The sequence below is a fragment of the Pezoporus wallicus genome, unplaced genomic scaffold (assembly GCF_028554395.1).
Source record: "Pezoporus wallicus isolate ANWC-B61680 ecotype Strahan unplaced genomic scaffold, APGP_CSIRO_Pwel_v1 contig_818, whole genome shotgun sequence".
Lineage (NCBI taxonomy): Eukaryota > Metazoa > Chordata > Aves > Psittaciformes > Psittacidae > Pezoporus > Pezoporus wallicus.
In genome coordinates this window covers 4,697,347-4,712,648 of record NW_026636248.1, presented here as the reverse complement: position 1 = coordinate 4,712,648, position 15,302 = coordinate 4,697,347, and the positions used below count along the sequence as shown (strand labels likewise).

The 15,302-nt window shown below is 38.3% G+C and overlaps 1 protein-coding gene across 1 annotated transcript in view; it reads left to right on the top strand.

The window, feature by feature from the left end:
• Positions 1–15,302, top strand: part of GMDS (GDP-mannose 4,6-dehydratase) — a 422,575-nt gene that overhangs the window by 50,386 nt on the left and 356,887 nt on the right. The window contains exon 2 of the mRNA XM_057399362.1: positions 12,938–12,982. Within this exon, the coding sequence (XP_057255345.1) occupies positions 12,938–12,982 (45 nt within the window). The remainder of the gene's footprint in view (positions 1–12,937; positions 12,983–15,302) is intronic.

Sequence of the window (15,302 nt, the reverse complement as noted above, 5' to 3'; positions counted from 1 at the left end):
ATGTTGCAATAGTCCTGTATAGGCTTGAACTCCAGATGGAGAGAAGAGGTGGGAGGACTGCTTTAGACAGCAAGCTTAATTTTTTAGCCCAGTTATTGTGTGTCTGGTGATATCAAGAGGAAATAACTTTATAAAGGAGAAGGCCAGAGAAAGAAGTGATGAGAAGCAACAGAAGATCTTGCCAGCTGCTCTACAATGTACTCGATGATTGCTGACAGGGAAGCTGAATGTTTCTTTCGGAGCCTTGCATTTGATTTAGTATTGCTCCCTGACTTGGTTACCCCATAGGTCTTTGTTTCCATGCTCTATTTCTAAAATATTATTAGTGTTAGTATAATCATCCATTAAAATTGTGAATTGATTAAGAAGGGTCCCACAAAACACTGTCAGGGGTCAGTTAGCTGAGTAATCCTTGAATGAGCTACGGATAGTGGATCCAGTAGAGACTGGTGAGGTTAATATTACTTTAATAGCCTTTTCATTTTTCAGTCAAGCTTTTCTTCTGGATTTCAGCAAATCTGTTAAACTCAAAATGTGCTGGTGCAGTTACTATACTGTTTCCAGGAATCTTAACGTCAGTTTGTTCATTCTTGTTCTGTAAAAAAACATGCGAATGTGCCACTGGTTAATATTAAAAATCAGTCTGCTTTTTTGCAGTTAAAAATCCTTTGCTTTTTTCCACCTTCTAACAGGGTACATGTGCTTACGAATTTCTGCTGAGACATGTGCTTGTATACACGTTTTAACCAGTTTTCATTCCTGATACCTGTTTTCAGGACTATTTGCATAGATTGCTATAGCATTTGAGGGTGTTTTATAAGCAGTGCCATGCATAATCATTAATCTTATGCTTATGGCAAAAAGAGGCTTAAAACCAAATCTAAGTTGCTGGGTGAGCTCAAACACAAATAACACCAGAGACAAAAGTCAAGGCCTCACAGAACTGTTCTTTGCATGCTTTAAACTACCAGGGACAGTGCATTTAAATCTTTACCTCTTGTTACAACAGCATCTTTAGTGCTTTAGTTCTCAGGAGAACGACAAAAAAATTGTGGAAACAACTTTGCAATTTGCACTTGAACTGGATGGCATCAGCAAGAGTAATTTGTTTTACTCAGCCTTGCTGTGCATTAAAAAGGGAAGAAAGAGGATTCTTTTTAGTGTCTTGCCCTACTAGTCTAGCCAGTTGCACTGGAGGATGCATTTCTATCAGGATTTTCCTCAAGCTGTAAATAAACATAGGCAAAGTCAAGAACTATCTCACAAAGATGTCATTAACCTTGTTACTAACTTCTAGGCATAAGTACTGGAGGATGGAGAAGACTGTAAAATAGAGTGTGTAAGATACTGGTTTACATTGGTTTTCCTATGAGCATCTGGGACTGCCAATCTCCGTGCTGCTGGCTGGCTCCCTACCACCTTCCACAAAGCATCATTAGGACCGCTGAGTTTCAACATGGTGAATTTTTCCCCATTTGATGTGAAAGTTAAATATAAATTGAGTATTTACAGATTGCTAGCTTTCATGAAAGGGGGAAGGCAGCAGCATGATGCTAAGGAATCATTAGGATTCTGCATCAGTGAAGTATAAAACAACTAAACTGTCAAGGGTATGGGTGGTCCACTGAGGAATACATCCACTTGTTTCTGTGTGTCCTTGAATGGAAACTGAATTCTCATATCAGAAAAGTTTGACTTGTGCATTAAATGTTTGTGCATAAATGATTCCCGATACTGTTCAAGAACTGTGCCTAGCTCCTACTTCTATGTAAATGAGCTACTTGGAAAGCTGTTCTTATGAAAGAACATTAAATGCTTTTTACTGACTAGACATGAGCTTCTTGCATGTCACATTTATGTAAGCATGGTTAGACAGACAAAAACAACAGCTTGGCTTCCATAGCTTGGCATGAAATGCATTAAGAATGAGTAAATAGATGTCTGTCCCCAACATCTTCGGGTAAAATTTTGGTTTTAAGGAAAGTTGCAGAACAAAATCAAAATATGACAGTAGTTGTGGGAAAAATATAGCAATCACTGAGTAGATCTGCAGAAAAACTTTTGCTTGCAACTTGCAGTTTTAACTTCCTGTATGTCAGCAGAAGAACAGCAATCTCAATGTTTCCTTGTCCCATCCCAGTAATTTTGGAGAAATTCTTATGTCACACTTCAGCAGGAAGAGCACCCCTCATTGTCTGTCTGTGCTTAGAGTTGTTTGCCTCCTTCCTAAGACCCCTGCTGTTTACTTTCAGATGCAAATTTTAGTCACTTGATTGCTAAATTAGTTTGTCAGGTTGAGACTGTCCTACAAAAAGTACATGAGAACACCTGGGAACGTTTTCTTTCAAGTTTGTACCTCCCTTCAGGTAAACCACTGTCTCGAGTGAAATAGAAATATCTAGGAAAAAAAACCATGAATATTGTCCTTATGGATGTAGGACTGCTGTCATGTTTAGAAACAAGCTAATTTTATGAAAGATCTAGCAAAGTTGGTATTCCCATCACAGGTCGTCCAGATACGCACAGAGTGCTTGAATTGCAACAGGTGGCCGACTGCTCTGCAGGCATCCAGCCGAAAGGAGCAGCTTTGCACCAGATAGCATCCTTCTAGCCAGTCTGCAAAAGCAATATTAACAAACAAGATGTGCAAACATGTAGCCACAGTTGGTTTGGAGTTCTGCCAGAGGAGCAGCATGCCTGTGGCCTGGGTCTGCGGGTAGTCTGTGCATAGCAGATGGCTGCAGTACTAATTACAGCTCCAAATGAATGAGATTTAGTGCTGTGAATCAGGCAGCATGACTGTCCTCAGAGGGAGGGAAGGGGTGTAGCTGTGATGCTTGATATCCTGAAGGTAGAGTTTTACCATCATCTCAAAGCTGTTGTAGACTTCTTTCTGGGTTGCAATGAATCGAATATCTTCCTCCAAAAGGTCTATAGATGCAGGGTCATTTAGGAAGGCTTCTGTGAGGTAGAGAGGTTAAGCTAGCTGTTTGGTTATGTACACCTACTGGTTGTCAGCACGTTCACTAGTACAAAATGATTCAGTAGTACCCTTGCAACCTTGCTCAGTGTAGTTCCAGATGCCCTAAATAAATGCAATCAATCCCTAAGGAGTAAGGATGGTCATCAAAAAGTTACTGTATAGTATAGTTTGGTCAGGTCATGCAATGTGCATGTATAGCAGTCCTGTTTTTATGCCTCTAAATGCTTTCTAAAAAGGCTTTCAAGGGGAAGGATTGGAGGAAAATGGATGATGATTCTTCTCTTGGAATAAGGCAGAGAGAGATGGTTTGATGAGGAGTACCTTAGTTGATGTGGCAATGAAGAACTCCTTAAGGGCTGCCCAAATTAGTTTTCCATGTGTGATGTAGTTTAGTATGCAAGCTTCCTTTTTCTGTCTACTTTGAGCATATTGTAGCGATTCAGTGCGTAAGCATTTAAGAAGATTCAGAAGGTATAAGGTGCGATTTCTTGACTTGTCGGTTCAATTTTTTTCTTGTCTTACTTCTTGTCTTTATTTGCTGGAGGCTCAGCACTGGTGAAAGCAGGTGAACCCACAAATAGGAAGCATGAAGACTATTCCAAATAGTCAGCTGCATGGAGGTGTTAATCTGTAATTCTTAACAGTATTAAAAGGAGAACCTGCGTACTTCATTTTAGGAACTGCTTATGTATGTGCATATCTGAGAATCTTCTCAGAGGGGGCTTAGTGTTCAAACAAAAGGGCCGTTTTGAGTCCCCATGTTTCTGAAAATGAGGTTGTCTTGCACTTTGCTCTTATGTTTACATTTGATGATTAAGAAAACTCAGAGTTCTCTTCCTGTGCTTGCTATGGAAGTTTAAAGTGTTTCATAAAGATAGGATGTTGCCATTTTTTAAGTGCCAGGGATGACTATTAAAAACTAGATGTGATTGTCTTCACATTTGCCTTTTTTCAAAAACTGCCTCATTGCAGTTCAGTTACAGTGCGCCCTCATGTCCCTTGGTAATTAAAGAATTTATGAATTTTAAAGAAGTAGCATTGTGATACTGTGATGCTTGGCGTTGGTGAGCTGCAACCAGGAACAAATGTAACAGAACGGTTTGCAAAGTGAGAGAGACAGGGAGGTTTCCCCTAATGTTTCCTGTAGTTCCTAGGGCACAAAGGGGTTCAAAAAAACTGCAAAGAAACCTTGAGATTAGAGGAAGTTACTATGAATACAGACCAAAATGACTAAAATATGTCCTGTATACTAAGTCTCTCTGCAGCTTGTAAAGTCAGTTAAATTTAACTAGTTTCAGGTTTTGTGGAACAGCAAATGAAAGAAGTTAAAGTAGGACATGTTTGTAAGAACTTTTTGGAGTAATTTGTTTTGATGCTTTTTTAAAGGCTGCTTTGTGAAAGTTTTAAATAGTTGCTCTGTTTTCAGAGATCTGTGCAAAACTGCGTAACTCATTGGAACAAAACTGATGTGGAAATAGTTAAACTATGTGGTTGCTTTATCTTGATATATCTCCGTCCTAATCTTAAATAGGAACCTGTTCATGACAGCTAGCTAGCTGGAAGAATTCTTTTGATAACTGCATTTGAAGATGATACAACTCGTTATTGCTAACTGAAACTGCAGGTGATTTTATTACTGTATGAATTGAAGGAAAAGGTATTTTGCTGGTGGTTTTGTGGTACTTGTCTGTTCAAAATCCTGTTCCTGACAGATAGGATAAGCAAACGCCACTGCTTGCTTTCCCTTTCTAATTCCCTTTAGACAAGAACCTTGGCAATTAATGAAGCTGGGTGAGTTTTTTCCCCTTTCAAAGCTGACAAGGGAAAGCTGTGAAGTTCGGTACACAAGGCATTGTGCGGTATCTGTAAATATAAGGATGACCTTCTGCAACCTTCTCTGAAAAAGCATTGCATCCTTTTGCTATCACCTAGATAATCCTTATCCTGCTTGGCTTCTTTCCACCAGGAAGCTCGGTCCATGTGTCATTGGGGTGCTTGATTAGCAACAGCAGCATTTGACAAAGAGGTATCGGGTCTAATGTCCACTTTCAATCTATACTGTAATGTTTTGAATGTAAGTGCATTTATTATACAACTAAGCATCTCAATCAACTGTTGTTTTTGCTTGGAGAGGAAGGTAGGTGCTGTCTAATTAATAGTTCTGTTCATTCAATCAGGTATTACCACAGGGGCCATATTTATTTACAATTATATTATAGAACATATATGGCGTCTTCAAAAAAATACATAAATCCTAGACTGTAAAAGCTTTAACCTCAGCAGCTGTGCTAGGCTGCTGAAGGGAAAAACAAACAAACAAACAAAATCAACCAAAAAAGACCAAAAAAACCCCAAACAACCACAAAACCCCACAAAGCCAGAACACACACACACGCGCGCACACACACACACACACAAATGACGAAACCCATTAAGCTCTGTCTGGGAGTGAGGGGGGTCCACAATTTCTGGTAGGATGTGTGTTGAGGTACAGTCATAAGTTCAGGTGGCCTCCCCCGTTACAGTAATAGCCAGGTTACTGCTTTTGTTTCTTTTTTCCTCTGTAGGATGTTAAAGGTGAAGACGGCATGCTAAGATTTCCTGGTTTGCTCCTGGTGTCACTTCACAAAGTCACTCACATATCTTAAACACAACAGATGCTATTTCTTCAAAAAATATTTCTGGGCTTTATGATCTGTAACTGTGACAACTGTGAACTTTCAAAGTCTGAGGTGCAAAATACTCTTTTGAGAGCATGTGCTGCAGCTTAGTCCTGAGTTCCTGGTTTCTTTGCTCTCCCCAGCTAGGTTTCCACTGGTTAGAGTTTGGGGTTAGCTTGCATTCATTGCAGATTGAGGGGCTTCTCCCTGAGTTGGCTGCAACAGTGTTAGTCACCAAATGGGTCTGAGGGGTTAGTCTGAGTACTTGACGATGGCCATGTCCAAAATGCTCATAGCTGCTGTTACTATTTTGGAAAAGTGAAAGACCATCTGATGCCAGTAGCTTTTTGAAAATAGGAGGAAATAGGGATGGGCAAAACAATCATCTTGTGGGTTTTAAAACTGTTACGGATTTCCCATTACAAACACTATAAGTAGAGGTTTTAATTTTCTTGTGGACTGCTGTCCATATGAGTTGCATTGCCATGTTTATAGATACATTCCTCCAGTCCCTGTGGTTTCATTAGTGAAACAGAAAAGTATAGCTAGGTTTCTCTCAAATTTAGAGTTCGTAACTGGTTTCTTTTATATTAATGTACTACACACTTTCAAATTTGAAGAAAAAGGTATGTATTACAGATTTTAATATGCATTCAACGTTCTTTAAATTCTCAAAAAGGCTCTCTACTGATGCTTTTCTTTTTTATAAAAATAATCCTTTGCATGTATCTGAAAAAAATATTAGTTATTTTGAATTTCTGAATGTTAGAGCACACAGCCTGAGAGTTTAGGGGCATAATTTTTTAGTTTTCCATAAAAATCTATCAAGCACCTGACTGTTGTCACTGGGAAACCATGACATAAGTATATTTGGAAGTAACGCATTAAGTGTCACAGGTCCCCTCAATAAGGCAAAAACTCTTTGTATGCGCAGTTTGATGGTGTAACCTTTTTTTCCGAAGCTGAGATGTAGTGGGAGTTGTGTGATAGATGCAAGCTATTTGCTTATTGTAGAATTTCATATGTGTTTTAGACTGAAGGCTTTACAGTTTTTTTAAATATCAACACTTAAAAACCCCAAACAGCAGTATTGCACTGACATACCTTACCGTTGTTGGCTTAAGTTAGTCCAAAACTAATAACTAGTTGATGCTCCTACTGTTAAGGAGCAAATTTGAATTACACAAGTTTAATCTGTTCAAGTTGGCTTCAGAGTGGTTCAGAGGTTTGTTCTTTCGATTAAGTGTCTGCGGTGAGGTTCACAGTAGAATAGCTATAGATATTGATGATGTGAATAATGTTGTTTTGGATAAAGATAACTGGAGGGAGGAAGGAAGAAAAACTTGTTTGTAACTGAAGTTGCAGCTCTTAATATAACTTAACAGTTTAACAGTGGAATAGTGTGTGAGGTCAGATGGAGCTCAGACTAGGAAAAAACAAGGTGATTCACTCTTCCAAAGCAACTTTACTTTTCTTTTACTATTTAAACAACTCTTAGTTGAAAAAGATCAGAGTAATATAATTAGAATGTTTTTGTTGTTATTGCTAATGATGACTTTACTTAATTTCTTTTGTTGTTCTGCAGTTAATGCATTACAAAAACCTTTCAATTAAATGAAGAATGTTTTTAAACAAAGATTTATTTTTTTTTAAACATCTATTGCCATTTGACTTTTTATTTTGACAGCAGGAACAAAAGGACACTTGTTTTCCTATTCTTACTTGGCCAGAATACAAATCAAAATAGCAAAATAACTACTGCATTTGGAGGGTGGCAGCTTTAATAAATCAGTTGAATACTTCAGAGTTCATAATTCTTCCTTTTTTCAGTATAGAGAATTTTTTATGAATGCTTTAATGCTTTACCTTGAGTATTGCCTTGAAGATTTGAGACAAAGTGCAGCACTGTTCTGTTTATAGTAGCTGCAAAAAATTACCGATTTCCTCTGTAAATCACTGGAAATCATTAGAAGTATGCACGTTTCAGCAAAAATAACATTACACTGTAGTACTCATGGATTTTTTTTTTATTTTTTTTTTTAAGGAAGCCTGTTTCAGAGTGCTACAAACAAATGAATAGTTGTTATTATGGATTGTAATTAAAATCATTCAGGTGTTGCTTTAGTGTGATGTGAGTTCCCTCCTTCAAAGGATCTGTCACCATACTCCAGCTTAATAAGTGGTGTTAGCTGATAGCTGTGCAAAAGCTTAAAATTTCATGAAGCAACAATTTATTGTGCAAGGCATAGCACACTGGCATAGCTCTGCATTTTTAATGGAGGTATAGGTTATTCATTGAAACAACAGTGACAGTGCACTATTGGTGATGTTACTGCAGAAAGCTCCCTGTAAGAAATAAACCCCATGTCCTGTAGCTGAATGTGTGCACCTTCTTTTCACGCACAGTCCCCCAAACAGATTAATTGAACCTATCCAAACTTAACTTCAGCAAAGCATGGATGTAGTTTGTATTTCAAAAGGAATTTAGAATCACTGTGAATGACCTTGATAATTGACACCATCTATAATTTGAACTTCCATGAACTCACCTTTGTAGTGTTATTCCTAAGAGCATGGCATGAACCTCAACGTGATTTTGAATTTTGTAAGTATAACCAACTTTGGTCTTTTGTGTGATATGGAAAATTATGTCACTTTTTTCCAAGGAACAGTCAAGTCTGAAAACTTAGTGTTGGTGGTGCAGAAGTAAAGCATTTAGCAAATGGATAGATATTTCATTATACATGCCCATCGTGGAAATATCAAAAGCCAGCACCTCTTCCAAACAGTGTAGCTGACAGAGGGTGTGTTGTGTTTTTATATTTTCAGGTTGTGTTGCTAACCCATTTGCAAAGGTATGAAGAGTATGGGAGATGACACAGTAGTTGAGCTGTCTTCTTTGCTGTGCTATCCAGTGAAGTGGTGCTTTTTGAATGACTATCTTTTGTGGCTAGGAGTCGGGTTTGGGAGTCTGGTTGATACAATCAGTTCTGTTGTTTCAGAAAATAAGAGAATCGGGCTGTCGATGGAGAGTTTCTTTAGGGATCTTGCAGTAGGATTTATCACTATCTTTTGCATGGCTTTGGGATTTCCTACTATTACATGTTTGTAGGGAATGTCCTTTTTACCACCATACTGTGGGATGTTTCTTCTCAAATGTTTATACTAACCCCCTGCAGTGGGAGCCCTTTCTTCTCTGAGTTACAGTCTTAATACACTTGCATCACTTGTATTAGGATTTTAATTCCTTCCTCCTGCTGTGAAAAAAACAGTCCAAATAGTTCTGCTGGAGTTCTAAGAAGAATCTTGTTCCTCCTCCTCTTGGTCTCTTTTCCTTTGTTCAGCCACCTAACACTTTTTCCACTCCTCTTTATTAGCAGAGAGGAGCTGTGGAGGGAAGAGGGAGTCTCCTTCCATAGATTATGAGTGCTCAGGTAGGATGTAACCTAGTTCTTGAATCCAGGAGTCAGCAGGAGGATGTTCAAAGGAAGAGGACGAAAATGTCTTGTAATTGGGATTGCTTTTGCAGCCTTCTGCAAAATCCAAAACAAATCCATTGCAAGTGGAATTTCCTGATGTAGAACAGTACAAAATAAAGGAGATTTTGGATCATCTATTTAATTCACTTGTTTTCAGTTGTCTATCTGAATGATCCTGTTCTTTGCTCACAGATCAAGTCAAACTTGATACTCTCTTTAATTCGAGATGTTTGTGGCAAAGCACTAACTCTTGTTTATGTTTCAATTTCTTCACTCTGTTGGAAAAGGTTTTCTTTGATAGTGTGTCAAAGCTTATTGAAGTTCTTGACATTAACTACTGTATCAAATATGAAATACTGCATCCTAAGTTATTTCTCTCTAGTTTATGTGACTGTTTTCTTTTGTCTGGGAATTTTACAGACATGCTGTAAAGCAGCTGCAGTTGGAAACCGGCTGCTGTGTCTTGGAAGCCAGTTGAAGTATCATTCTTTGTATGTGCTTTCAAACTACTATTTGGCTAAAGACAGCATAGTGATTCTTCAAATTTAATATGTCAGAGTGTGCTGATGAGGAACTGTTTTAACTGAGGTGGTTTGTTTAGTCAGTCTTGTTAAACTGTTTTGACCGTTCAAGCTGATCTGATGTATCTGCTGAGCCAGGTCTCCTTGCAATCCTACTTAAAGGCAGTTTGTATGCTGTTTTATTTTAAGGCTGGTGTTTTGGACATAGACAAAAGTACCTACTTTTGTCTGAGGTGTCTTGGGTTTAGTAAAACCTCATTTTGCTGATTTGTTGCAAACTGAGTAGCAATAGCTGAGTACTTTACATTAGCAGAGGTAAACTCTCAAATGTGACAACATTTCTAAAGTAGAATAGCATATTGCCCAGTGGAGGGAGCACAGTAACTAAGCGCTCTAATCTGTATAGGCTGCTTTTTCACCTTGATTTTTGGCTGACTTTGTGGAGTAGGGTACCTATAGCTACCTTAATGAGCAGATTGGCCTCTGGGTATGCTAATGATTTTCTGGTTGCATGTGCTCACTGCCACCTAAGCAGGTATTGGTTTCTTTCAGTATTGAGAAGATGATTTAGACCATAGTCTTGGGGTAAAACACTCAGCAAGAAAGGATCAAAGACTATAACCATCCCTTACGAAAGGGAAGACCCTTTCCCCAGTCCCCACCTTCACAGATCATATCAAGTCATGCACTTCATGCTGGTCCATTCCTACTCAGATGCAGACCAGGAATTGATATGGTTGGCAACGTGTGGCTCAAAGCAAAATGTACTAACCCTAAAAAAATTGAGATTTGTTTCTAAATGCCAAGCTCCTCTAGTATTTTTTCCATAGTTCAGTGATTCCTGAATCTTGAAAGCTCTGTTTGTAGTATAAATGAAAATCAATAGGTTTGATAATAGAATTTATATGCATAATATGGTCTCCTGTGTATAAAATATTAAATCACTTAATAGAGCTTAATATTGTTTACTCCTTGACCTCATTAGGAAAAAATGGAAACTGTACTATCCTTACAAGCTACAAACACTTCGACACTTTGATCACTGTTCTGATTGCCATTCGTATCGACAGCTGCTCTGCTGAAAAGGAAGGGAAACATGAAGCCTGGGAGCCGTGTGTGATATGGTATCGCAGTGCGGGACAGCATGAATCTGCATTGTGTGTGATTACCAGACAGTAAATCAGCTGTGCTGTGCCAGAGCCAGAAACCAGTAGCTTTCACGCTTGCTGCCTGTTTCCCACTCATTGTAAAGCCCTACCCTATCACTTGATAGACCTGGAAAGGAAGTGGAGAGGAAGTGAGTGCCACTGCTGGTTCAAAATGTTCCAGGACGACTGGAAAGTTTGAGCAATGGCCTGGGTGAGAAGAACAAGACCTTATTGACAGGGTTCAGTCCTAGTCAAGCCTGTTTCCCGTCAACTTCCGAAGTAATCATAGTCTTTCTTTTTTCATCTCATTTGTACTCTCTGGGTCTCCCACTTTCACCTTGGTTTTATTTTATATATTTATTTACTTTAGTGAACTGAACAACTAAGGAGAATTGGGAAGCTTTCTTCCCCGTATTCCACTTGTGATGAATACTGGGGGAATTACTTATGAAAAAGATGACAACCACAGTAAATGTAGTTGTCATCAGCTGCTTTACTTTTTCCATTTTTGGAGTTTGCATATTCTTTGAATTTCTCCATTCAGTTGATATACAGAAAACAGACTGTTCCAGTGATTCCGTGGCACACATGTCAGTTGTGTTCTAGACCAGTGTGATAGACTGACAGCTGTTGGGTTATGGAACTGTAAAGCTGTGTGAACACATGTATAGATGTAGTGAGGAAGTATGTAAACTGAGACTCGCTTTCTTGGTTTCAGGCTTTTCTGGACTAAGAGTTTATGAAACATACCATAAAGTCATACAGTTTTAATAATGTTGCAATTTTAAACATACGGCATGCCCCTTGTACACTGTACTGTGCCATTTTGGATAGACTTGTGCATGATTTTCCCATCAATGCAGTAAGCAGTCTCTGCTGGCAGTCCTGCTGCTCTAGGGCCTCCTAGTGCATCTCGTATTTCTTACTTCAGTATGTTACTCTCCTTAGGCTGTCTATGAGATGAGAAAAGCTCATTTAATCTGAGGTGTGAGAGATTTTTCTTTGAGAAACATGCTTTGTTTTTGTAAAAAAAGGACCAGAGAGACGTCTGTTTAGTTTTGCACTTAAATGTCTCTGGCTATGATCACAGCAGAGCAGATCCACAAAATGGAGTTTAAGCATGTGAGCATAGGTGGTATCCCATGTTCTTTATGGTCTTTCTGTATCAAGTCAGTTAACTCTGGGATACTCTTGCATGCTAAAGGAACAAGTTCAAAAAATCAGGCTCTTTGGGCATGGGTTATATTCACTGAATTGGTTAGTGACCACTCCCCTGGAGGGGTAAGCTTTGTTGGGTTTGTGATGGTGTGTATGCATTTAGAAGCATAATATGTATATACACCAAATGTGTCTGATTCCTTATATTTTATTTAGTAGTCCTGGCAATAGTGATGCCAGGAAAATCATCTTATTTCCGAAAAATATATGATTTGAAGTCTTTGAGTTTTGCAAGTTTAATAATTTAAGTTTGACAAGGATTTAAAAGAAAGGGAAAAAGGGGGGGGGCAAAAAAAATCAACAAAAAACACCCAAAACCAGAACAACCCAAGCTCTCAATCCTCAATGATACATAAAATGTGAAAGTGGCTTGTATTCTGTAGTATAAATATACAGTGTGCTAGAGATGTTTTTGAAAACTCAATTGGTCAGGCAGAATAATTGCTGCTTCCAGAGGGCTTGTGGAAGCAGTGCGTGTGCAAGGGCGACGTGAGAGAGACCAAGTGTTACAGAGGCACGTTGGCTTGCAGAGCATGCATAGCTTGTACCAATTTTTTTTAGAATGTTTTTCCTTCCCCATGTCAAAATAGTTCACATTCAATAACTGTGGTTAGGATATTTTGGAAAGATGTCCCCAGGCACTTCATAATGGAACTTGGGAAGAGATTCAAGACACAGGAGTTCTCAAACATTGTTTGTAAGCAACTTATTTTAAAGTATACTACTTCTTAATGTAAAATTAACCAAAAAGTGTCTGTGGGATATTTAGGTTGGTATATGAATCTGGAGAAATCAAAGTATATGCTTGTTGCCAGTTCAGCTCACTGTAATATTTTTTTTTTCCCCTTTTTTGAGACTTTAACCAGTCCAAATCTCCCAGGCCTATTCACTGTGTTTCTAACATTTTCCCATATCTTACTCTTCTCAGGATGGCTCGTACTTGGCTGAGTTCCTGCTGGAAAAAGGCTATGAGGTGAGTGACTCGGTGACCGGCTGCAGGCTGATGGAGCCGATTGGATGCTGCAGCTCCAGCTTCCTCTGCTTCTGTCCTTCTCTGTGTATGTTTTCCACTCCAGCCCTAGATAACAAATCAAAACTCCAGAGAGGAATGTGCAGCATGGCCTGTAATCATGCCAGCTTATTGTACTATTTATCATCTAATGTCCACTGGTGGGTTCCCTCTTCTCCTCGGGGTATAGCTGCTTTGCATGTTTCCCGCCAACTCAGATAAGCGGCAACCTGTGTGAGCCAAAACTGTAAGAAATTAGGCAATAATTTATGATGCAATGTACCACATAAAGGAATAAGAATCTCTTGTTTGTTCTCTTCTTTCCCCCTCTCTCTCCACCCTAAAGGCCCTTTTATTCTGGCAGTTATACTTCAGTGATGAAAACCTTGCATTTTGCTTTTTCTGTTTAAAAAAGGGGAAAAAGAAAAAAACCCGAACCAACCCTCAAAATATGTTTTTATAGTATTATTTTCCACCCCTTTTCTTAGATTAATTGTATTCTTGATTAATATTAGTATTTTCATTTACCTTTTCCTTAAAATAAAGGGAGTCTGATTCCTAACTGCTTGCTGCAAAAAATTTCTCTGGCAAAATCATGTTTTTGGTGACCCAGCAAAGCAACAATCACATTATTATAGTATGATTTGATGGTTTTGAATTGTTGTGGGCATATATATAAGAATATTTGCATTCTTAGTCATGAAAGACTCTTCCAAAATGCATGATAATGAAAGGAAAGGGCTGGTCAGATTGATCTCCCTACAATGCAGTATTTTCTGGGGTTTTAATGAAAGTTAATGCTTGCTCTCGTATTTTATTACTTGTGTTCTAATACTGCTTCGTAGTTTAGTGAGAGGTCTCTTCTCAGCCAGTGTGTTCTTTCCATGCTTTTGCACATGGTTAATCTTGCCTTGTTCATTCCATCCTTTCTTCTGGTTTGCTAATTGATCTGCTTATTGATGTGTCTGCTGTAAATTGATTATTTTTACTATTTCTCCGTTCTATTTGGGGAAGAGAGGTATCATTGTGATTGCTGTCTCCTAGTCCACAATGAAATTGGGAACTGCTAACTGCAACTAAAATGAAATATAACCCTTTCCATAGTAGAAAGGTTCTAATAATTGTGCGGTTCCTTAACTCTGTTTATTTGCTGGAATTCTTTCCTGTGTTCCCAGTTAGAGACCTCCGTTCCTGATGAGCTGAACACAAGAATACATGTGATAAGTGATTGCCTCCCTAACAAAGATGGTCCCTTTGACTTCTTTGAATAATTTGGTTTTTTTTAAACATCAGTCGCTGTTGAGAAAACCCCACTGATCTTACATTAACTAGATTAACCAGTTTGCACACATTTTCGTTTGTCATAAAGTTTGCATTTCACCTGTCCCATGCAGACAAAGGTATCTTTCATCAGTTTTTTTACGGTTATATTGCTGTCATGGATTAAGCATTTGGCAGGTTTTCTTTCTCTTGTGTGTGCATACCAGAAAAAGGAGTGGGAGGAAAAAAAGAACAGAAAAAAGAAGCTAGGTTTGCATGTTTTCTTGTTATCGCTGGATGCAACAGATTCTCTGGATCTGTTTGTTTGCTGAAACTTTTCTTCGCAGTCCTGGGGTGATTGCATTTAGCACATCTCATTGGTTAAATGTCGGTATCACCGTCATTCAGCTGACACAAAGCTCTTTCAAGCACAGTCTTTCATCAAGGTTTGAGCTGGCAAGATTTGACTTATTCATCAATCGTTTGTGTGAACTGGAATTTTAGCGTGACTTCATTCATAGATAGATAATTGAGAGCTCAGGAAGACTCTCATCAGGACTTAAAGCCAAAATATTTAATTTTGCTGGAAGAGTTGTAGAGCACTTCAGTTAGCTTCGTTTAGAATAATTTGATGCTTTAAAATTATAGTCTGCTTTTTACTCAGCAAAACAGATGTTCATCTGAGTATTCAAAATACTTCCAGCATCTTTTGTGAAAGGGAAGTTGTTATAGAAGTTTCTTTTTTTGAAAGTGTTTCTCTGTAAACCTTATGTTGCTATAAATTATCCACATAACTTTAACCACATAACTATGAAAATTTATCTTTATAAATTCATTATTTTAAGGAAATTTCTTTTGGCAGGCCGTGTTTCTCAGTTTCCCATTGATTCTCAAAATGGAAATATTTTAGTTGTAGAAAGTTTAGCATTTGAATTGTAGAACAAGGTATGTTGTAAGCCTGTTGTGTGGCTGGGCACACAAGATTTTATGCAAAGAAATTGGCGTCATAAATTTGACTTGCAAG